The sequence below is a fragment of the Hyperolius riggenbachi genome, chromosome 6 (genome assembly GCF_040937935.1).
Source record: "Hyperolius riggenbachi isolate aHypRig1 chromosome 6, aHypRig1.pri, whole genome shotgun sequence".
Taxonomy (NCBI): Eukaryota; Metazoa; Chordata; class Amphibia; order Anura; family Hyperoliidae; genus Hyperolius; species Hyperolius riggenbachi.
Genome location: NC_090651.1, coordinates 188,683,943 through 188,709,483, shown reverse-complemented (window position 1 = coordinate 188,709,483; position 25,541 = coordinate 188,683,943). Strand labels below are relative to the sequence as shown.

Genomic DNA, 25,541 nt, shown 5'->3' with positions numbered 1-25,541 from the left:
GGATGGGCACATGTACATGCCTTTTGTTTATTTGTTGCAGCTGCCCGCAGTGCAGCCAGAAAAATTAGGCAGGCATGTACACGCACCAGAAAAATTAGTGTAGCGGCCTTAAAAATTCAGGAATCCGCCTAGAGTCCTGGACCCTGTGGCGGAGAAGGCAAGCGGCCTGCAGGCAGAGATGCTGTGTGTGGGGACTGACTTAGTCTTCGGTCATGCAGTAGCCCTCCGGGATCCATTCCTCATTCATTTTGGTAAAGCTCAGGTACTGAACACTGTCGTGACTTAGGCGACTTCTCTTCTCAGTAACTATGCCTCCAGCTGGACGCTTGCGGCAGGGCAAAAGAGAAGTTGTACGGCAAATTGGGACGGCTCTGGCCACAGGTCAAGACAAAGACAAGACAAATAACATTTGTATCGCGCTTTCTCCTGGCGGACTCAAAGCGCCAGAGCAGCAGCCACTAGGGCGCGCTCTATAGGCAGTAGCAGTGTTAGGGAGTCTTGCCAAAGGTCTCCTACTGAATAGCTGCTGGTTTACTGAACAGGTAGAGCCGAGATCCGAACCCTGGTCTGCCATGTCAGAGACGCAACTCCTCTTCCTCCCCCAAGCCACGAACAATACCACGGGAACGTGGAGCAGCAGAAGCCCCCTTTGACGGCTGCCGCGGTTGTTCTTTTCCGCCGCCTCTTCCTCCTCCACAGAAACACCTTCCTCATCACCATCATCAGAGTCTGACTCCTCTCCTTCCCCACACGACTCCTCTTCTTCCTCCTCCTCCCCCCTCTGTGCTGCCGCAGGTGTTGTGGAAACATCGGGTTCGGATGTAAATCGCTCCCACAACTCCTTCTGCTGTAACTGTTCTCGTTCACGCTCCTCCACAGCTGTATCCACCACTCTACGCACGGCACGCTCCAGGAAGTAGGCGTAGGGCAGGGGTGCCCACACTTTTTCGGCTCGCGAGCTACTTTAAAATTCGCCGAGGCGAATACTGAGCTTAGCATTAATAATGCTGGTATATTACTATACAAGTCTTGTATAGTCATATAACAACATTATAACAACATTATAAATCCTCCACCTCCAGCCACGCCTTTCCCATCAGCGCTGCTCAATTGGCTCCTCTCCCCCTCCAGCCACGCCTCTCTGTTTAGCCGCGCCTCTCCCATCAGCGCTGCTTCGCTCGGAAGCAGATTCTGACAGCCGCAGCACGACACAGAGAACACGCGTGGCTATATTTAACAAGACGCGGCCAAGAGGCCGCGATCTACCAAATAGGCGGTCGCAATCTACCGGTAGATCGCGATCGACCTATTGAGCACCCCTGGCGTAGGGGATCAAGTCGCTGATGGTGCCCTCAGCGCGACTCAACAGTTTGGTCACCTCCTCAAAGGGCTCCATGACCCTGCATGCATTTCGCATCAGTGTCCAGTTGTTGGGCCACAACATCCCCATCCTCCCAGATTGTGTCCTTGTACTGTAATGATACAGGTACTGGGTGACGGCTTTCTCCTGGTCTAGCAGGCGAGAGAACATCAGCAGGGTGGAATTCCAGCGAGTCGGGCTATCGCAAATCAGGCGTCTCACTGGCAAGTTGTTTCTACGCTGAATGTCCGCAAAGCGTGCCATGGCCTTGTAAGAGCGCCTGAAATGCCCACACAACTTCCTGGCCTGCTTCAGGACGTCCTCTAAGCCTGGGTACTTGGACACAAATCTTTGCATGACCAGTTTCAGCACATGTGCCATGCAGGGTATGTGTGTCAGCTTTCCCAAATTCAACGCAGAAATGAGATTGCTGCCGTTGTCACACACCACGTTGCCGATCTCAAGCTTGTGCGGGGTCAGCCATTGCTCCACCTGTTTGTTAAGAGCAGCCAGGAGAGCTGCTCCAGTGTGACTCTCCGCTTTCAGGCAAGACATGTCTAACACTGCGTGACACCGTCATACCTGGCATGCAGCATAGGCCCTGGGGTGCTGGGGCTGTGTAGCTGGAGAGGAGATTGCGGCACCAGTCAAGGAGGAGGATGACGACAGCGAAGAGGTGGTAGCAGGTGGAGAGGAGGTGGCTGGAGGCCTGCCTGCAAGCCGTGGAGGTGTGACAGGTTGGTCCGCTGCGCAGCCACGTACTCCCTGCTTGCTGCCATCGGTCACCAGGTTGACCGAATGGGCTGTATATGTAATGTAGTGGCCCTGCCTGTGCTTGGCAGACCAGGCATCCGTGGTCAGGTGGACCCTTGACCCAACGCTCTTCGCAATAGATGACACCACTGGCCTCTCAAATGCACAATACAGTTTGGGTATGGCCTTTTGTGAAAAATAATTGCGGCCTGGTATCTTCCACTGCGGTGTACCAATGGCCACAAACTTACGGAAAGCCTCCGACGTCAGACGCCAGGCAAGAGGGTGATTGGCAGACATTTTCTTCTTACGTTCAAATACTTCCTTTATGGACAGCTGGGTACTGCTGTGGGCAGAGGAGAAGGAAGAGGCGGTGTGGAGGAGGGTGGCTGTGAAGGTGCAAGGGAGAAAGCGGATGAAGACGATGCACCTGAAGTAGGAAGAGGAGAAGGAGGGTGGCTTGTCTTTTGTGTGCTGCTTTTCCTCAGGTGTTCTTGCCATAGCTGTTTGTGCCTTCCCTCCAGGTGTCTTCGTAAGGCACTTGTCCCTACGTGAGAGTTGGCTTTTCCAAGGCTCAATTTTTGCTGGCAGAGACAACAGATGGCTTTGCTCCGATCTGAGACACACATGTTAAAAATGTCCAAACCGCTGAGCCCCCCTGGGGTGATGGCGCTACGGTGACATCAGCAGCTGACGTTGAAGGGCATGTTGGCTGGCTGTCCATAGCTGGCGATACATGGCACCGGACACTGCCCCCAGCTGTTTCTGAGGACGAGCTCCCTCTGCTTCTATCATGGAGTCGTCTCCTCCTACTCCTCTCTGACTCCCCCTCTGAACTGTCCCCCTGGTCATCTCCTCTACCGGGAACATACGTGGCATCCGTATAATCGTCATCATAATCCTCCTGCCCAGCTTCGCTTTCCTCAGACACCTCCTCAACTGCACCAACTTCAGATGGTTCATCATCCCCCTCCTCACATGATACGTCCATACTATCGCCACCTAACTCAGACGTATGAGGTGGTGTACCTGCACCTTCTTGTTGTTGTTGCAGTAGTGGCTGGGAATCAGTGATTTCACCACCAGCACCAAATAACTCCTGCGAAGTGTCAAATGCAGTGGATGTGGTGCTTGCTGTAGCGCTGGTGGCTGCGGGAGATGAGGTGTTCTGTGTTAAATAGTCAAGCACGTCCTGATCATGGGAAGTGATGGCACGTGCCTTCTTCTGAGCACTGTATTTTGGGCCAGGTCCGCATGAAATCACAGCAACACCACCTCACACAGACCTGCCAGTGCCTGGTGGCCTACCTCTGGGTCTGCCTCTACCTCTTCCTCTACCTGGTTTGTCCATTTTGTCGGGATGCTAGCTATATGCAGTGAGCTGGGTTCACTCAACACAACAGGTAGGTAGATGCAGTGAGGTGGGTTCACTCAACACAACAGGTAGTTAGATGCAGTGAGCTGGGTTCACTGAACAGTAAAGGTACTTAGATGCAGTGAGGTGGGTTCACTCAACACAACAGGTAGTTAGATGCAATGAGCTGGGTTCACTGAACAGTAAAGGTACTTAGATGCAGTGAGGTGGGTTCACTCAACACAACAGGTAGTTAGATTCAGTGAGGTGGGTTCACTGAACAGTAAAGGTACTTAGATGCAGTGAGGTGGGTTCACTCAACACAACAGGTAGTAAGATGCAGTGAGCTGGGTTCACTGAACAGTAAAAGTACTTAGATGCAGTTAGGTGGGTTCACTCAACACAAAGCTAGGTATATGCAGTGATGAGGTGGGTTAAGTAAACACAACAGGTACTGGGTAGTGGGTATATGCAGTACTGGGTAGTACAATGTGCAGCTCCCTATCACACACACAGGTAGTCACTGAATGTGCTGGGCTGCTGGCAGTGGCACACACACTATCAATCAGCAAGGCTGTGCATGCAACAAAAGTGTCAGTTTGACACACAGAAAAAAAAAAAAGTACAGGATGAGCTCTGAAAAGAGCTGTTGAGGGGTGTTATAAAAACAATAATAATCAGCCAGGAGCAAGCAAAGCAACCTAGAACCTAACTAATCTGTCCCTAGAAGAACAAGTCTGCAGCAGCTGTCCCTAGTCTGTCTCTAGAAGGCACACGAGTGAGGCTAATGGCCGCCGCAGCCTGCCTTATATAAGGGGGGGTGGGGCTCCAGGGCTTAGTGTAGCCTGAATGGCTACAATGTGCCTGCTGACTGTGATGCAGAGGGTCAAAGTTGACCCTCATAGTGCATTATGGGGCAAATCGAACTTCCGCAAAAGTTCGCTTGGTCCAGGCGAACGCGAACCCCCAAAGTTCGCCTGGAACCATTTGCGGGCGAACCATTCGCAACATCTCTAGCTCTTACTAAAGCTGTGGAGCAGTTAAATGCCACTGTGACGTCACAACAGGCTCAGATTAATCTCTTATCTGATGCTGTGCGCAATCTGCAGGCACCTGCAGCACAGTTGCCTCCCCCTTGCGTAGTCGAACCAAAAATGGCACTCCCCGAAAAATTCTCAGGTCATAAATCAGATTTTAGAAATTTTAGGAACAGGTGTACGTCTTACTTTGAAATGAGACCTACATCGTCAGGCACTGAAGTTCAGAGAGTGACGTTGATTAAAACTTTGTTACATGAGGACTCCCAGACATGGGCTTATAGTTTGCCTGACGGCCATGAGGCCTTGTCTTCTGTGCACAAATGTTTTAAAGTCATGGCTGTCATTTATGATGACCCGGATATAGCCGCTACAGCCGAGAGAAAATTGAAAGATTACGTCAGGGTAATGGTACAGTGGAGGACTATGCCTCGGAGTTCAGAAAGTGGGCAGTCTCCTCTAGATGGGAACATTTTGCCTTATTGGACTGTTTCCTCTCAGGGTTGTCAGAGTCCGTGTCAGATGTTTTGATCAGTCACCCTGAGCCCAAAACCCTTGACGAGGCAATAGCGTTGGCCATTAAGATAAATCGCAGGGCAAGATACCATAAGCAGGGCAGATCACGCACTTTTTCAAAAGCTGTACCTTCCTCTCCTTCTTGTGTGTCTAGTGCGGATGAGCCGATGCAAACAGGCCATTCCAAGTTGTCTGAGGCAGAAAAGATCAGGAGATGGAAAGAAAGTCTTTGTTTATACTGTGGTCAGAAGGGGCATGGGGCATCTTGTTCAGAATTGTAGCAAGAAGTCGGAAAACTTCTCTGCCTAGGTGTAGTTGGAGGTGCTATCCTGGGCGAACTTGTTTTACCTTCTAAAAATTCTAAAATGTTGATACCCTGTTCTGTTACGTGGGAGAATCACGTTCATGATACTCAGGTCTTCATCGATTCAGGCTGTGCAGCGAACTTTATTGATTTTGATCTGGCCTCTAGATGGAATATTCCCATCCTATCCATGGAGAGGCAAATCTATGTCACCGCATCGATGATTCTCCCCTACAGAATAGACAGCCTCTCTCCCAGACTCCCCTCCTTACCTTTTCAGGTGGGGGTTCTGCATAAGGAGGAAATGCAGTTCTAAGTTCTTAAGATGTCCTCTTCAACCATTGTTTTGGGTTTACCCTGGTTACGCAAACACTCCCCTCAAATAAACTGGGACACGGGGCAGCTGATGGCATGGTCGGTGTTTGGGAAAAATTGACATGTGCTCTACTGACGTTCAGCTGGAGGGAATTCCTCCACTGTATGCAACTTTTTCTGATGTGTTTTGTCCCCGCTCAGCAGATAAGCTTCCTCCTCATAGGGATTTTGACTGTCCCATTGATTTAAGGCCTAGTACCATGCCTCCCAGGGGGCATTTATACAATCTTTCCGGCCCTGAACAGTTGGCTATGAAAGATTATATCAGGGAGAACCTAGAGAAAGGTTTTATCCGTCCCGCCAAGTCACCAGCTGGAGCCGGATTCTTTTTTGTTCAGAAAAAAGATGGTGGACTCAGACCCTGCATAGATTACAGAGCATTGAACAAAATTGCTATACCCAATCGGTATTCACTATCTTTAATTGACAATCTGTTCTCCCAAGTCTCCGGGGCTCAGGTCACAGGTGTTCTCTAAGTTGGACTTAAGGGGAGCTTATAACTTAATACGTATCCGACAGGGGGATGAGTGGAAAACGGCCTTCAACACACCCGATAGGCATTACGAGTACTTAGTGATGCCCTTCGGGTTGTGCAGCACCCCGGCAGTATTCCAGGAATTGGTCAATGAGATATTCAGGGAGGTTCTGGGGTGTTTTGTGGTTGTGTATCTTGATGACATTTTAATTTTCTCCAGAACCCTCAGAGAGCACAGGCAGCACATCAAATTTGTGTTGGAAAAACTCAGGCAGAACTGCTTATATGCTAAACTGGAAAAATGTTTATTCGAATTTTCAGAAGTATCCTTTTTGGGTTATATTTTGTCCACTATCCATGGATCCCAAAAAGGTTTCTGCAGTCTTGGAATGGCCACAACCTGTTGGGTTGAAGGCACTCCAAAGGTTTTTGGGGTTCGCAAATTAATACAGAAAATTCATTAAGGGGTTTTCCACTGTGGTGACACCCCTCACTGACTTAACCAAAAAAGGGGCAGATACCTTTAATTGGTCCAGTGAGGCATGCGCAGCCTTTTCTCAGTTGAAGACCCTTTTTTGTTCAGCTCCTATCCTGCGACATGTGGACATGACACGTCCCTTCATTGTAGAGGTGGATCCCTCAGAGATAGGTGTGGGGGCTGTTTTGTTTCAACATTCAGGAATTCAGGGGCGGCTACACCCGTGTGCTTTCTTTTCACGCAAATTTTCATCAGCGGAAAAGAATCATAATATTGGTAACCGGGAACTGTTGGCCATCAAGATGGAGCCGGATTCTTGAGTGAGGAGGAGGAGTCCGGCGAGTGACGCGTTGAGGGAGGCCGGGCAGCGGGCGGTTCAGCGGTAGTACCCTTGTGGTACTTCCGCCCTTTCTCTGACCTCACGTCCTCTGCGTGATGACGCATACGAGGGTACGCGTGACGCGTACCCTCGTATGCAGAGGACGTGAGGTCAGAGAAAGGGCGGAAGTACCACAAGGGTACTACCGCTGAACCGCCCGCTGCCCGGCCTCCCTCAACGCGTCACTCTCTGGACTCCTCCTCCTCACTCACTTCACAGTGCCACTGCCAGCCACTACCACCAGTACTATTTTACTTTCCTTAAACTTTTGTATGGGGAAGCGGGAAGAGGGGGGAGCGCTAGCGGAGGGGGTGGGGGGAATTTCCGACCCCCCCCCCCCCCCCGCGATCGGGGCATGCTCCCCCCTTATGCCTGCAACCCCATAGGGCCCCCAAATCGGGATGTTCGGGGAGTTCGGGGTTCGGCCCGAACATGCCGAACATCGCGGCCATGTTCGGCGAACGTTCCCGAACCCGAACATCCAGGTGTTCACCCAACACTACTCACAACCTGTAACCATCCTGCCTGAACACATAGTGGTGGCCGCCACAGACCTCATGGAGGATCTGACTAACACTCTGCAGTCTTATCAGATCGATGCGCCAGATGGAAAGCCAGATGGCGCCATGTTTGTCCCATTGCATTTGCGCCTTCAGGTCCTGCAGATGTTTCATAATTATAAAACTGTAGGACATCCTGGTATAGCCAGAACAGAAGTTATTGTCACGTAGCGTGTGGTGGCCATCATTGAAAAATGATTGTAAAGAGTTTGTGACGGCCTACACAGTCTGCACTCGCAGTAAGCCATCTAGACAGGCTCCTGCGGGAACATTGCAGTCTTTGCCCGTGCCCTCAGAACCATGGACTCACATTTCCATGGACTTTGTGGGGGAACTTCCTGCTTCTGAAGGGAAAACTGTGATCTGGGTGGTTGCAGACCGCTTTAGTAAAATGGTTCATTTTGTACCTCTCAAAAAGCTCCCGTCTGCCCAAGAGTCGGCGGACCTCTTTTTTGTTCACATCTTACGCCTGCACGGTGTACCTGAAAACATAGTTTCTGACAGGGGGATACAATTTGTTTCAAAATTTGGCGAGCATTTTGTCAACAGTTGGGCCTGACTTTGTCTTTCTCCTCAGGTTACCACCCCCAGACTAATGGCCAAACTGAAAGAATGAATCAGTCATTAGAGCAGTTTCTTCGTTGTTATGTGGCTGATTCGCAGCACGAGTGGGTCAAGTTTCTCCCTTTTGCAGAGTTTGCTCACAATAATTTGAAGAACGCCTACTCTGGGTTTTCCCCGTTTCAGGTGGTCACAGGGAGGTCACCAAAATTTTCCTCTTTTCACATGAATAATTCCCCCTTCCCTGCATTGGAACGGTGGCAGGACTCTTTGAAAAAGATCTGGTCTTGGGTAAAGGCCAACTTGACTAAAGCTTTTCAAACACAAAAGAAGCAGGCAGAAAAACGTTCTCCTGAGTGTAATTTCGCTCCTGGGGATATGGTATGGGTCTCCACGCGTCATATAGCGTTAAAACAACCCTCATCAAAATTGGGACCAAAATATATTGGTCCATATTCGGTTTCTGAAAAGATTAATGCGGTGACATATAGGACTGCTCTCCCCTCTACCATGAGAGGTGTGAGGTCTTTTCGTGTGTCATTATTGAAGCCTGCTGTGTATGTGGACTCCTCGCCCCCCCCCCTCCCGTTGTGATAGATTGGGAACCTGAATATGAGATTGAGGAGATCCGTACAGTATTTGGTTCATTGGAGAAGTTACGGTCCTGAGGAGAGATCTTGGGTGCCCGACCGCTGACTGCATGCAGAGGAATTGAAATGGGAATTTCATACTTTACATCCTGAGAAACCGTTCAAGGCATGTCCGGAGTCCATGCCTCGGGGGGGGGGTGTAATGTTATGCCGGCTGCTTTACCGGCCTCTGATGCTGATAGCGGCGCAGGCGCCGCTTCCGCATCTGCTCTTGCGGCGTCTCCCGCCGCGGCGTCTCTGGGCCTCCCACCGGAATCATGGAGGTCCGGTTTGTCTGAGGTTGTGGGCGAGCATCAGGCTCGCGTGTGCGCGGATCGCCGACGCAATTATCCGGTCAGAAGACGTGTCAGCTGACCTTTTGGTCAGCTGACACTTGCCTGTACTCTGATTGGCTAGGCCTCTGGGCAGCGCTGTGCACTTGGTCCACAGTATTTTAGGACCTGCTTGTCATTGGCTCCTTGTCTGTTGTTGCGAATACTTCAGTGATAGCTCTCAGACCTTAGTCAGATCCTGGTGTGTTTGATCCAGCAGGACCCCGGGGATTCACACATAGCTTTGGACTATTATTATTATATTGTATTGATATTTCTGTGTATGACTTGCTTGAACATTTCATTACTCTCTTTGCCTCCTGATTCTGTACCTTACCAATCTGATCTGTTGCCGACCCTCTGCCTGATTACCGACCTTGTATTCTGCCTTATGATTCTGTACTTCTGTCAATCTGATCTGCTGCCGACCTTTGCCTGTATACCGACTTTGTTTTGCCTGACGATTCTGTACCGCTACTGACCGACCCGTTGCCGACCTCGCTTGTACGGCCATTCTCTGTATAGTGATAGCCCCAGCCACTAGGGCTATCACTTTAGGAGTACTCCTGATATAACTGTGCACCAATACACCTGTGATCTGTAACGAAAAATCCGCAATGCCGGATGGATTGCAGAAATACGGTCGCATCCAATCCGGCAAGCGGACTTTCCAACGCGGGATGCGGAAATTTGTCCGCATCCGCTGCGCAAACCCGTCCAAGCACTCTGCTCCAAACTCACCAGCATGCTGCTCATCAGGGCTCTGCCATCTTGCCTCTAGGGGGCGGGCGCGCACGACAGACACGCCTTTATACTCTTAGAAAGCATGTCAGCTGACCTGGAGGTTAGCTGACATTTTAGCCTGCTCTGATTGGTTGCTGCCTGGGGTGGAGACTTCTCTCCCAGGCAGTATATAAGGAAGTGCTTTTCAGTCACACTTCGCCTGTGTTTGCGATACCCTGTGTCAGCACTCAGACCTAGTCAGCCTTGTCTCTTATATTGTGTTATATATTGGTTTATCGCCAATATATACACATATTATACTGTTTGATTTATAATGTATGATTCTGTGCCTGTCTTGACTACTCTTCTGCTTCCTGATTCTGTACTTCGCCAGCCCGTACCGTTATCGACTAACGACTATTGGCTTGGTTTCCGACTATTCTCTTGTCTCACGTTTCTGTACTGCTGCCGCCTGATCTGTTGCCGAACCTCATTTTGTCTGACCTTTCTCCCTTCAGTGGAACGTCTCCCACTGTAGGGTTCTATCAGAGGCTTGCCTCTTTGAGGCGACCGCCACTAGCAAACCCTTGCTGCTAGAGGCAGAGACTCCTCCACTCCGTCCTTTGGAGGGTCTCACACACAGGGTTCCCATTCAGAGGTAACCACACCTCTGAGGAATTACGGTGTGGTGGATATTTCCACAGACTTGAATTTACACTGTATATTATTATTGTTGTCTGCTGTTCCAGCTTGCTGGAGGTTGTATCTCTGTGCCCTATAGAGATACTCTATTGTACCAAGCACCCTCTTGCATACGATTGTATCGTGCCACGCTATACTTGCATTATTGGTGATTCTGCAGATCACCATATAATCAGGTATAGCATCTGTATTATTGGTGATACTGCAGATCACCAATAATCAGAATAGCGGTGCTTGCTGACACCAATCGTTACATAAACACAGACCAGAAAGAAGTAAGATGGAGGAGGTGGTAAATCAGCTTCAGACCGTAAGGGCAGAAGTATAACAGCTGAAAATTACTGTGACTGCACAGCAGGCTCAGATTACTCAGCTGACTGAGAAGGTCTGGAGGCTGCAACCACCACTTAACTTTCTGCCTCCCCCGGCTCCTAGTGAGCCTAAAATGAATATTCCTGAGAGATTTTCAAGCGCTAGGGCAGATTTCCAGAACTTCCGCCACAGGGTGTTTATAACGATTGTGGAATTCTCTCCGTGATCAGCGCACAGGACGTGCGCTGACGCTGCGGAAATCCTCCACAAGCGTATAATTTGAGAGAACCCAGCAAAAGGTGCAACGCACCTGTAGAGGGAAATTCCTGTCGGCAGGTGGAGCTGTGGAGTGCAGAGAAACAGCTCCTCTGCCCTGCCACAGACACCAGACAGGAATTGTACGAAGGGAAGAAACGCAGGGCAAGATAGCCCTGAAAGAGAGAGATCAAAGCGACAGAGGGTATGTGTGTCCACCAATCTAGTTGCCACCCTGCGACGATGAACACACAACCATGAAGATCAGGTGAGAAGGCAATCGCCAGAGATGACGATTGCTAACAGCGACACAAGACCGAATAAGCACAGATGAGGAATGTATGTATGTCCACCAATCTAGCCGCCAACCTGCGACGGTGGACACACAACAGAGGAAACCAAGTGAGAACGCAATCGCAAGGGAAGCGATTGCGAATGAGAATGAGCACAGGGACAGAATGTATGTATGTGCACCAATCTAGTCGCCAACCCGCGACGGTGCACACACAACAGCAGAAACAAAGTAGGAATGCAATCGCGAGAGAGGCGATTGCCAGAGGTGACACAAGGCTTAAACAAGACAGGGCACGAGAGTAGCAAAGGCACAGCAAATCATACAATGAGAAGATAAGGAAAATAACAAACCCTAACTAAATGCCAACACCGCACTTATTCGCAACAGCGAACGCGTTTACAGCGCGGTCTCCGTGTGTTAAGCACAACAGAGACAAGCACGCCTAACTAACCCCCGACACCCAAACACGAAACAGAGAACGCGAGCGCTTGCTTAACAGTTACCTCACCGAGGCTACAGCAAGCGTTCGTATCAGACAAGACAGACAGATGAACGGGAAACAGGATAGGAAAGATCCACTGCTCTTTCCGCCAGAGCGAGTGCGATCCAGGTAAAGTAACAGAGCTAGCAGGATCCACTGCTCTTACCGCCAGAGCGAGTGCGATCCAAGTAAGACAGGGCGATGAGATAGCTGGTAGCAACCGCTGCTACAGCTATACTCCAAGAAGCAGATCAGAAGGATCCACAGCCGCTACCGCTAGAGACTAGTGCGATCCAAGCAAGACAAACAGAGGAGATAGCTGGTAGCAACAGCTGCTCCAGCTATACTCCAAGATGGACAGAACGATTTCCTGACAACCACCGTTGGCGACAGGACAATCGTAACAGAGAGGCAATACAGACAAAACAGATAAGCAGGCTAACTGCACTAGAGAAGCTGCCTAGTGCAGTCCCCAGAATTACTCTAACTAACTAACAATCCAACAGGGAAGGCTGACACTCCAGGAGTGATTTAACAAACCGTTATGACCAGCCCAGGATTGTGGGTGATCCCAACCTTTATACTGCCAGCAGCTAGATGATTTGCATAACCAATGTATGCAAATCCCTCAGCAGCAGAGCAGGTCTGGAACTTGCAAGACAAAGTCAGGTCTCTTATCCAGAGACCTGCATCCCTCAGACACAAGGAATGGTCAAACAGCTGGCTGCCTGTGCAGCCAGCTGAGCGGATCATTACAGTGTTATCTTACTTTCAGATGAGACCTGTGTCCTCGGGAACCGAGGCTCAGGTTACTCTCATCAAGACTCTCTTACATGCAGACTCCCAGACTTGGGCTTATGGCTTACCTGATGAGCATCCTGCCCTTTCTTCTGTCCAGCAGTTTTTCAAAGCCATGGTGGTCATTTACGATGATCCGGATAGGGCCGCCACGGCTGAACATAAACTCAAAAGCCTTAGACAGGGACGGAGTACAGCAGAGGAGTATGCGTCAGAGTTCAGGAAGTGGGCAGTCTCCTCTAGATGGGAGCGGTATGCACTCCTGGATAGATACCTAGATGGGTTATCAGAGGCAGTCACTGACGTGATGGTTAGTCACCCAGAACCCAAAGACGTAGATAAGGCTATATAACTATCTATTAAAATAGATAAAATAGACGTTTGAGGTACAATAAGAAGGGCAGATACCCTATGTACTCCAGGGCTTCAGGTGCTTGTAGCTCGGCAGCAGTGGAGACTGAGGAGCCTATGCAGCTAGGCCACGGACGCCTTACGGAGGCTGAGAGGTCAAGAAGACGCAAAGAGGGTCTCTGCATATACTGCGGAGAGAAGGGCCACATTGCACAAAACTGTGGTAGGAAGTTGGGAAACTCCTTAGCTTAGGTGTGGTTGGGGGTACCACCCTAAGCGGAGTAGTTTCAATAAACAAGAAAAAATATTATTGCCCTGCTCCCTAAACTGGGAAGGGCAGAACTTTCCTACCACAGCATTTGTGGATTCTGGGTCGACTGCTAATTTTTTAGATTTAAGTTTTGCTTTAAGTTTAAATATCCCTGCACTTCCGGTAGAAAAACATTTGTATGTTACAGCAATCGATGACACTCCTTTGCAGGGAAAGTCCCCACTGTGCCAGACTCCTCCTCTCTCGCTGCAAGTAGGAGCCCTGCATAAGGAGATCATTCAGTTTTTTGTTTTAAAGATGTCTACCTCTACGGTGATATTAGGGTTACCTTGGTTACGATTACATTCTCCTCAGTTTGATTGGGGGAATGGACAGTTGATTACTTGGTCACCTTATTACTCACAGCAGTGTTTACAGAGAATAGTCTTGTGTTCTACTAAGGTTCAAGTGGAAGGAGTACCTCCACAATATCAGGAATATTCCGATGTCTTTTGTCCCAAGGCAGCAGATCAATTATCCCCCCACAGACCTTTTGACTGTCCTATTGATTTGAAGCCAGGAACCATGCCTCCCAGGGGTTACCTACACAACCTCTCATCCCCAGAAAAATTAGCCATGGATGAGTACATCCAGGAAAACTTACAGAAAGGATTAATCTGCCCTTCGAGATCTCCTGCAGGGGTGGGATTCTTTTTCGTTCATAAAAAGGATGGAGGTTTGCGCCCCTGTATCGACTACAGGGGTCTTAATAAGATCACGATTAAAAATCGGTATCCACTACTGTTAATCGATGATTTATTTACACAGGTTCCCGAGGCTTCTGTCTTCACGAAGTTAGATTTAAGAGGGGCCTACAATTTGATCCGTATCAGGGAGGAAGATGAATGGAAGACGGCATTCAACACTCCCAAGGGGCATTACGAATACTTGGTGATGCCCTTTGGGTTGTGTAACGCTCCTGCAGTTTTCCAGGAGTTTGTGAACGAAATCTTCAGGGAGGTGCTGGGTCATTTTGTAATCGTATACTTGGATGACATCCTAATATTTTCTAAAAATCTCACTGAACACCGTCAACATGTTAAGTATGTGCTGAAAAAACGTATTCGCTAAGTTAGAAAAATGCGTTTTTGAAGTAAAGGAGATTGCCTTTCTGGGGTACGTTATCTCCACTACAGGGTTGTCCATGGATCCCAAGAAGGTCTCTGCTGTAAGGGAATGGCCACAACCATCTGGGCTTAAAGCACTTCAGAGATTCTTGGGATTTGCAAACTACTACAGAAAGTTTATCAAGGGGTTCTCTTCTGTGGTATCTCCACTTACTAACTTGACTAAGAAAGGGGCTGATGCCTCTCATTGGTCCAAAGAAGCATGTGCAGCATTTTCCTCTCTAAAAGAAGCTTTTTGTTCTGCTCCCATATTACGTCATGTAGATGTTGCTTATCCTTTCATAATGGAGGTGGATGCCTCAGAGGTTGGAGTGGGAGCAGTGTTGTCTCAACGCTCAGGACTTCAGGACAAACTTCATCCCTGTGCTTTCTTTTCTAGAAAATTCTCCCCTGCCCAGAGAAATTATGATGTTGGGAACAGGGAATTGTTGGCCATTAAGCTTGCTTTTGAGGAATGGCACCATTGGTTAGAGGGGGCTGAGCATGTAATAACTGTATACACAGATCATAAAAACCTACAGTATATCGAAAAGGCTAAAAGACTCACCCCCCGACAGGCTAGATGGGCTCTCTTTTTCTCTTGTTTTAATTTTATAATCACGTTTACACCAGGAGTAAGAACCTTAAAGTAGACGCCCTTTCTCGTTGTTTTGAACCTGAGACTGCTCCATCTCCTTCCCCAGAGAATATTCTGTCAAAAGAGATCATCCTGGCAGCCACTGAAATTGTTGAGGACCTTGTTAGCCTCTTAAGCATTTTCCAGTTGGAAGTCCCAGAGGGGAAACCAGAAGGGGTTCTATATGTTCCTTGTCTCTTGCGTCCCAAAGTATTGCAGTTGTTTCATGGACACAAGAATGCTGGACGTCCTGGCATTACCAGAACCCAGGAATTATTGTGTAGATCTGTCTGGTTGCCATCGTTACAATCAGATTGCAGGGAAAAACCTGTACCATCTGCGCCAGAAACAATACTCCCGACGAGCTCCAGTCGGAACTTTACAGTCTCTGCCCTCCCCTCAGAAGCCATGGACGCACATTTCCATGGAATTTGTAGGAGAACTTCCGGTTTCCACCGGGAAGACTGTCTTATGGGTAGTCACTGATAGATTCTGTAAGAGGGCACACTTTGTGGCTTTGAGTGGTTTCCCTACTGCTCAAAAGTTGGCAGATCTTTTTATTCAAAACATCTTTAAATTACACGGTATTCTGGAAAATGTGGTCTCGGACAGAGGGGTCCTGTTTGTCTCCAGGTTCTGGCGGGCCTTCTGTAAGGGGATGGGTATGTCATTGTCCTTTTCATCAGGTTACCATCGGCAGACCAACGGTCAGACGGAAAGGATCGATCAGTCCTTGGAACAGTTCCTGAGATGTTATGTGGCGGACGCCCAACATCAGTGGGCGGATTTTTTACCATTTGCAGAATTCGCACATAACAATCTCAGGAATGAGTCCTCTGGTTATTCGCCTTTTCAGATAGTCAATGGGAAGTTCCCCAAATTTCTCCCTTGCCAGTGACGGCATCTCCATTCCCTGTTCTGGAGGAGTGGCAGGAATCTTTTAAGAGGATTTGGGCTAAGGTCGAGGAAAATCTAAAAAAGGCTTTTTGCATACAGAAGAGGCAGGCAGATAAGAAAAGATGTCCGGAGTGGGATTTTAAACCAGGGGACAAGGTTTGGGTGTCAACTCGGCATATAGCTCTGAGACAGTCGTCCGCGAAACTGGGGCCCAGGTATATTGGACCATATCCAATTTCGGAAAGGGTTAATCGCGTGTCTTACAGAGTCAGTTTACCGCATTCCCTGTGTGAGAAAATGCGGAAAAGCCGCCGCGTGTACTGATAGCAAGGCGGCTGGCTCCGCGTCCAGCGCGGCGGTTTGTACGCAGCAGCATGCGTCTGATACTGTGATAGATCGCGGAGAAACCGCCGCATGTACTAGCAGCAAGGCGGCTGTTTCCGCGTCCAACGCAGCAGTTTACACGCAGCGGCGTGCGTCTGGTGTGGCTGGGTCTGTTAGTGCACCTGGATGGAGAACTACGCACGCGAGCCAGAAGTCAGGACCTTTTTACCAGCAGGAGATGGATCAGCTGATCAGGACGATCAGCTGATTCCTGCTGGACTCCTGATTGGCTGAGTGGCTCGGGCGGGGCGGCAGAGTCCTGCAACTATCTATACAGCTTGCTTGCCAGTTGCTGGTGGTCTGCCATTGCGAACACTTACGTGGAAGCATTCAGACCATAGTCAGATCCTACAGTGTGTTTGAACCAGGTGGACCTGGGAATTCACACTGAGCCAGATTACTTTTGTTTATCATTGTATTATTATTACTCCAGACTAGTTCCAGGGTGCTGAGACCACGGACCTCGCACCCAAGACTAGGGAACTGTATTATCATTTGTGTTATACTCCAGACTAGTTCCAGGGTTCTGAGACCACGGACCTCGCACCCAAGACTAGGGAACTGCATTATCATTTGTGTTAGTCTCCAGACCTGCTTGTGACACCCATCTTCCAGGGGTCACTAGCCACAGGGTCTTCTTGCTATCCAGCCTGACTCCGCCCCTTGGAGAGTCTCAGGCTGCTGGAAGGTTCCTGTACTCTCAACAGCAGTATTGCTCATACTGCCTGCTATCACCTGTTCACAGGTGCATTACTCAAAGTATTACTGTTACACCAAACACTCACATACTTATAGGTGTCCAGAGGTTAGCAATATATCTGTATTATCGGTGATTCTGCAGATCATCAATAATCAGGTATATATCTGCATTCTTGGTGATACTGCAGATCACCAATAATCAGATTCTCTCTGCGTGCTGACACCATTCGTTATAGAATGGCAGACCCAAACCAAATGGACGCACTGTATAGTCATGTTGAAGTCCTGACTACCGCGGTAAACAGTCTTTCCGGGGTAACTTTGAACCAACAGACCCAGATCAGTCAGCTTTTTGGGGCTATTCCGGAACTTCAATCAGCTATAAACTCAGTGCGATCTCCTCCTAGCACAGACATACGTATGCCTGTACCCAAAACGTTTTCTGGTCACAGATCTGACTTTCAGAACTTTAGAAATAGAGTGTTATCATACTTTGAGTTGAGGCCTAATTCATCTGGAACCGTGGCACAGAGAATTATGTTTATTAAGACTCTGTTGTCAGGGGATTCCCAGACCTGGACATATAATCTCCAGCCAGGAGATGGGGCTTTGGCCTCGGTTGAGGCATTTTTTAAAGCCATGGCTATAATTTATGATGATCCGGATATTGCCTCTACCGCTGAGCGGAAGCTCAAGACGTTGCGGCAGGGCAAGGATTCGGTTGAAAATTATGCAGCTGAGTTCAGGAAATGGGCAGTATCTGCGAGATGGGGCTTATTTGCACTGTTGGACTGTTTTTTGGCAGAGTTGTCGGATACAATTTATGATGTGATGATTGGACATCCTGAGCCCAAATCTGTAGACGAGGCAATTTCGTTGGCCGTGCAAATAGATCGCCGTTTGCGCTACAGAGACAGGTTCGTGGTAGGGATGCTAGAAGGTCTGTCTTACAAGACTCTTCTCGATCTCCATCACCCGCAGACGAGCCGATGCAAATCGGGTATTCAGGGTTGACTCAGGTGAAAAAGAGTCACAGAGGGCCAAGAAAACGCAATCCATATGGTGCTAAGGGGCCAGGAGAATGCTGCCGTCTGGGGTTAGTCAACGACCTAGGCAAGCAGTCTTTTCCTCTAGACAATGATTGTCTGCTCCTTCCCTGCTCTATTACATGGGAGGGTCAGACTAGTTCCACAGAAGCCGTTGTAGACTCCGGTTCTGCAGCAAACCTCATTGCTTACGATTTCGTTAAAAGATTGGGGATACCTTTGTCCCCACCTGACCAGCAGATTCTGGTTACTGCAGTAGATGACTCGCTGCTGCAGAGTGGTCAATCTCTTTTTCAAACCTCCTGGTTGTCATGTTGTTTAGGGGCATCACATGAAGAGAGATTACAGTTCCTGGTTATGCCCATGACAACCTCCACCATTGTTCTTGGTATGCCCTGGTTGCAACTCCACTCCCCACAGATTGACTGGGCTTCAGGTCAGCTGCTGAAATGGTCAGCTTATTGCCATCAGCATTGCTTGGGCAGAAGGGCAGTTCGTGCTACCAAGATACATATTGGAGGAGTGGCAGTGCAGGGCAAAGCAGAAGCTTTAGTTAAAGATGCCAAGCCTGAGACCGGCCTACTTCGAAAGGTGGTCAGGGCACCTGCGGAGACGGTGGAGGACCAGATGCCTAATCTGGGCCCTTGCCAGCAAGACATTCTAGGGGGTAAAACATCTCGTCAGGCCTCACCAGTTACGTTACAATATTTACCAATGTCAAGGAAACCCCGGACTCAGAAAAATCAGACTAGTAAGAGAAAGTCTGTAGAGTGGGAGTTTTCCCCAGGGGACATGGTGTACGTATCCTCTCGGCATGGGGCCCTGAAGCGATTATCAACCAAACTGGGTCCTACATTCATAGGACCATTCCCAGTGATCAGGAGAGCTAATTTTGGCACCTATGCTGTCGATCTCCCAGCCAGTATGAGAGGTGTAAGATCAGTCCATGTGTCTCTGTTGAAGCCAGCAGTGCACGTGGATTCCCCTCCCTCCCTCCCTCCCTGTGATGGTAAAAGACCAATCGGAATGTGAGACCGAAAAGATTCTAGACCCACATTCTAGAAGACCTGGTGGAAAGTGTCCCGAGTCCACTCCTCAGGGGGGGGGGGGCACTGTAAGAAAACGCGGAAAAGCCGCCGCATGTACTGATAGCAAGGCGGCCGCCTCCGCGTCCAGTCCGGCGGTTTGTACGCAGCAGCAAGCGTCTGATACTGTGATAGATCGCAGAGAAACCGCCACATGTACTGGCAGCAAGGCGGCTGTTTCCGCGTCCAATGCGGCGGTTTGCACGCAGCGGCGTGCGTCTGGTGTGGCTGGGTCTGTTAGTGCACCTGGATGGAAAACTACGCGCGCGAGCCAGAAGTCAGGACCTTTTTACCAGCAGGAGATGGATCAGCTGATCAGGACGATCAGCTGATTCCTGCTGGACTCCTGATTGGCTGAGTGGCTCGGACGGCGCGGCAGAGTCCTGCAACTATATATACAGCTTGCTTGCCAGTTGCTGGTGGTCTGCCATTGCGAACACTTACGTGGAAGCATTCAGACCATAGTCAGATCCTACAGTGTGTTTGAACCAGGTGGACCTGGGAATTCACACTGAGCCAGATTACTTTTGTTTATCATTGTATTATTATTACTCCAGACTAGTTCCAGGGTGTAGAGACCAAGGACCTCACACCCAAGACTAGGGAACTGTATTATCATTTGTGTTAAACTCCAGACTAGTTCCAGGGTGCTGAGACCACGGACCTCGCACCCAAGGCTAGGGAACTGTATTGTCATTTGTGTCATACTCCAGACTAGTTCCAGGGTGCTGAGACCATGGACCTCGCACCCAAGACTAGGGAACTTTATTATCATTTGTGTTATACTCCAGACTAGTTCCAGGGTGCTGAGACCACGGACCTCGCACCCAAGACTAGGGAACTGCATTATCATTTGTGTTAGTCTCCAGACCTGCTTGTGATGCCCATCTTCCAGGGGTCACTAGCCACACGGTCTTCTTGCTATCCAGCCTGACTCCGCCCCTTGGAGAGTCTCAGGCTGCTGGAAGGTTCCTGTACTCTCAACAGCAGTATTGCTCATACTGCCTGCTATCACCTGTTCACAGGTGCATTACTCAAAGTATTACTGTTACACCAAACACTCACATACTTATAGGTGTCCAGAGGTTAGCAATATATCTGTATTATCGGTGATTCATCAATAATCAGGTATATATATGCATTCTTGGTAATACTGCAGATCACCAATAATCAGATTCTCTCTGCGTGCTGACACCAATTGTTACACCCTGAAGGTGGGAAGAACCTTTCATGTGTCACTCTTGAAGCCGGCTGTCCAGGTGGATTCCCTCCCTCCTCACCCTGTCATGGTTGATGGTGAGCCCGAGTGAGAAGTTGAGGAGATTTTGGACTCCAGGCGAGTTCAGGGCTCAGTACAGTACTTGGTGCATTGGAGAGGGTATGGTCCAGAGGAAAGAGCCTGGGTCAAAACAGGCGATTTACATGCAGATAAGCTTAGGAGACGGTTTCATGAGCTTCATCCTGACAGGCCGGGTGGGATGTGTCCGGAGTCCACGCCTAGAGGGATGGTTACTGTAACAAAAAATCCGCAACGCCGGATGGATTGCGGGAATACGGTCGCATCCAATCCGGCAAGCGGACTTTCCAACGCGGGATTCGGAAATTTGTCCGCATCCGCTGCGCAAACCCGTCCGAGCACTCTGCTCCAAACTCACCAGCATGCTGCTCACCAGGGCTCTGCCATCTTGCCTCTAGGGGACGGGCACGCACAACAGACACGCCTTTATACTCTTAGAAAGCGTGTCAGCTGACCTGGAGGTCAGCTGACATTTTAGCCTGCTCTGATTGGTTGCTGCCTGGGGTGGAGACTTCTCTCCCAGGCAGTATATAAGGAAGTGCTTTTCAGTCACACTTCGTCTGTGTTTGCGATACCCTGTGTCAGCACTCAGACCTAGTCAGCCTTGTCTCTGATATTGTGTTATATATTGGTTTATCACCAATATATACACATATTATACTGTTTGATTTATCATGTATGATTCTGTGCCTGTCTTGACTACTCTTCTGCTTCCTGATTCTGGACTTCGCCAGCCCGTACCGTTATCGACTATTGGCTTGGCTTCCGACTATTCTCTTGTCTCACGTTTCTGTACTGCTGCCGCCTGATCTGTTGCCGAACCTCATTTTGTCTGACCATTTTCCCTTCAGTGGAACGTCTCCCACTGTAGGGTTCTATCAGAGGCTTTCCTCTTTGAGACAACCGCCACTAGCAAACCCTTGCTGCTAGAGGCAGAGACTCCTCCACTCCCCGTCCTTTGGAGGGTCTCACACACAGGCTTCCCATTCAGAGGTAACCACACCTCTGAGGAATTACGGTGTGGTGGATATTTCCACAGACTTGAATTTACACTGTATATTATTATTGTTGTCTGCTGTTCCAGCTTGCTGGAGGTTGTATCTCTGTGCCCTATAGAGATACTCTATTGTACCAAGCACCCTCTTGCATACGATTGTATCGTGTCACGCTATACTTGCATTATTGGTGATTCTGCAGATCACCATATAATCAGGTATAGCATCTGTATTATTGGTGATACTGCAGATCACCAATAATCAGAATAGCGGTGCTTGCTGACACCAATCGTTACATGATCACTCTGAATAAAATACTGACTACTGTCCTGGTAGAGCACGTTTCTATATACCAAACCATGTGCGAGATTACGAGTAAACGGATATTTGTCGGCTCCCTTTGACATTGGTAGGGGCACTAGGCAGGGGTGCCCGTTGTCACCACTGCTTTTTGCTCTAGCTATGGAGCCTCTCGCAGCATATATTAGGAAAGATCAGGAGATTGGAGGTTGGGTGATTAAGCAGGTGCACGAAAAAATCTCCCTTTATGCGGGTGACATCCTCTTATATTTAGATAATCCTGGATCTTCTCTGCAGAAAGTGTTGCGGGTATATGATCTCTTTGGGGATTTATTTGGTTTACGGGTAAACTGGTCAAAATCTGTTCTTCTACCTGTTGATACTTTTCCCCCTGAGGCCCTACCGGTTAATCTTCCCTTACAAATTAGCTCCTCCTTTAAATATCTGGGCATAGTAATTACTCTACGTAATGAAGATTTCATTCAGAATAATTTACTCCCTGTTATGACATCTATTGGTGAAAAGCTTAAAAAATGGTCTTCTTTAACCCTTGATCTTCTGGGTCATATGAATACCATCAAAATGATTATAGCCCCCAAGGTGCTATATGTGTTACTTATGTCCCCGGTGTGGATTTCTAATCAGCATTTTACTAAACTAAACTCGTCGGTTCAAAGTTTTCTGTGGCCCAACCGACCCCCTAGATTATCTATGGATACTCTAAGATTGCTGGTATCTAAGGGAGGCCTTGCCCTTCCTCATTTTCAACTATACTATTATGTGGTTCAACTTACCTATGTTTATCATTGGCTTCATAATGTAAGAGATGATGCTTCTATGGATGCTGAGACGGATATGGCGTACTCATATGAAACCTTATGCAACATTATATATAGGGGAGAAATGTTTGCGGATAGTGGTGTTGACATTCTAAAATATTCCCTCAAGATATATTATAAATGTCAAAAATTAGTTGGAGACAATAAATTTAATTGCTCCCCAAGTGCCTCCCTTTGGAGTAATCCAAAACTACCTGAATTTTCTCTTCTAGGGGATGTAAGTTTCTGGGTAAAGAGGGGTGTAAAATATGTCAACCACCTTTTCCATGACAATAAATTTAAATCTTGGTCCCAAATGGCTCTTGAATTTTCTCTTCCAGCTCATTCTTTATTCCGATATTACCAGCTTCGCCATGCAGCTAAATCTCAATTTGGTCATTTCACTGTCGCTCTATCTCCAGGTATTATTGAGAAGTGGCTTTTAAATAAAGATTCCACCAAACTTATCTCAAAATTCTATTCCAGTTTAATGGAAAATAAGTACAATTCAAAAATATCCAAGACCAGACTAGGTTGGGAGGCTTGGGGGCAAGAGATTTGGTTACCTGAATGGCAGGACTTTGAGGAGTCCTACATGAAAACTGTTATCAGCTCCAGAGACAAGCTTATTCAATTACGCTGGTACCACCAGATTTATTATACCCCTATTAAAATTTCTAAATTTGTTAGTGACTCTAATGATGCGTGTCGGAGGTGTGGACATAGCCCATGCACATTTAAGCATATGACATGGGACTGTGACGATATACGATCCTTCTGGAATAAAATGATACAATTTATGGAGGTGGAACTCAGTTTGCATGTAGTCTCCTTGTATAAGTGTTGTCTTCTGGGAATGGTGGATGAGCTATTTCTGAGCAAAAGTAAAAAATTATTGGTAAGGTTATTATTTTTTATGCCAGGAAGTCTATTGCCTTAGTATGGATAAAACCTTCTGAGCCCTCCATGACCCTTTGGAAACAATTAATAAATTCTGCTTTACCACTATATAGATTAACGTGGTTAGCAAGGGGCTCTGCTTCTAAATTCTCCAAGGTGTGGGATGTATGGGTAAATAATGAAAGATCAGCCATTGTCAATTTGGATGTAAATCTGAATATTGTGGATTCGTTATAATCTCATTTAGTGTATCTCCTGTCCTCCTAAGTGAAGAATAATAGTCTATAATGCCTATTTGGGTTTAGTCTTCAAAATGTTACTCACTTGATATGTTATTTCAATGCCAACTGTTCTAAGGTCAGCTTCTGTTATCATTAGCTTACATTATTGCTTTGGTTCTGATATCATTTCTATGCATATGAAACAACTTTCCCATGTTGTAGTATTGCAATACTCTTTTATTGTATTGTTGGTGTTTCTACTGTCAACTGACTGTTGTGTTTGATTTAAAATCAATAAAAAGAATTTAAAAAAAAAAAGGAAAAAGAAAAGAAGAAAACTCATGATAACCAAATCTTCTTTAAAGATAATATACAATCTTTTTGTCTTTTAGAGCCGGCTATGAGAGCAGTTGAAGCTTGGATGATCTTGGCAATTATCTTTTGCTGTTTTGCTCTCTTTTCATTCATTGGACAGCTTTTCACGCTCGGGAAAGGTTGTCGGTTCTACATTACAGGAGCTATCATGCTACTCTGCTGTAAGTGTTAACACTGTTCAGGTAAAAGTATAAAGTATTAATTAGTAATGATCATAATCACCAGTTATGATTATGGGTCCCTATGCCATCATTTCCATAATTAGGATTGTAATTGGGATTGCAAATAGAAATTAAAATTACGTTATGTTAATGGGTCGTAATAATGGCTAGGATATATGTGCATGTATACATAAATACATTCAAAGATACAGCATTTAAACAAGAAATTTTGTCCATAATTACTCATACTGTCAAATATCTTATCAATATCTGCTTTAAATGATTATCAACTACTTAAAGGGCCAGCATAAAAGTCAATCAATATTTGCCAGCAGTGGGTGCGTAGCTCACTATAAACAAAATATTTATAGGTTAACAGGTTTACACAACACTTATCTGTTGAATTTTATAAAATTATATTGATATTAAAAAAAAAAAAAATAGATAAAGCATATATACAGGGATATACATCTCTACAGTTGTTGCCTATAATCCAATATACATTGTCAAAGTTCCTTTAGCGAAACAAGTCCATATCAATATAGCAACTCTTCTGCTGTATATTTTATCCTCCATCAATAATTATCTCGAGATTGTACAGTGTATGGTACACACAAATGTAGCTTTATCCTTAAAAATGGTATATAGAGATCTATTCTTGTATAAAGAACTTTAAGTAGATATAACTTCATCAAGCAAAGCTGGGTAGTTGTCCCTAAGCTTGCAATTGCATTTAAATAGTAATGGTTACTGATTGTAAATAAAGTATAGCATAAAAAAGTTATCTAAAAAACTTAAAACTGTTGAAATTTGAAATGACAATTCTTTAGCGTCTATATAAGCTATTGTCAATAAATTCACCAATAATAATGCATATTACCTCTCTTGTGTTCTAGAATCACAGTGGAAGGTAGAGTCTCTAGGCCTCAGTCGACTTCAGTAGATTTTCAGGCTCAATGATAAAATATACTAGCCTGGCAGGGCTTTTTATTGTGAAGTTTCTAAGATGGCATCTGTTAGGGGATTTTATGGTGATGCACAAAATTCAAACTTATATTTGACTGGTACATTTTGACATTTTGGGACATTTTAAATTATCGGGTTATCTGAGCAGGTGCGTACATTTATGATGCTACTTGGCTTATTAACGTAAGCACTCTACGTCTTTTCTAATCAAAATTACATCAAAAACATTTTAATTAGATCTTATGACCCAAGTGGTGTTCTCATGACATCTTTCTAGATCTGATGTACGTCAAGATATATGCATTAAAGGTGGC

At 47.1% G+C, this 25,541-nt stretch overlaps 1 protein-coding gene across 1 annotated transcript in view; it reads left to right on the top strand.

The window, feature by feature from the left end:
• Positions 1–25,541, top strand: part of EMP1 (epithelial membrane protein 1) — a 380,685-nt gene that overhangs the window by 121,103 nt on the left and 234,041 nt on the right. Inside the window, exon 3 of the mRNA XM_068242131.1 lies at positions 24,118–24,261. Within this exon, the coding sequence (XP_068098232.1) occupies positions 24,118–24,261 (144 nt within the window). The remainder of the gene's footprint in view (positions 1–24,117; positions 24,262–25,541) is intronic.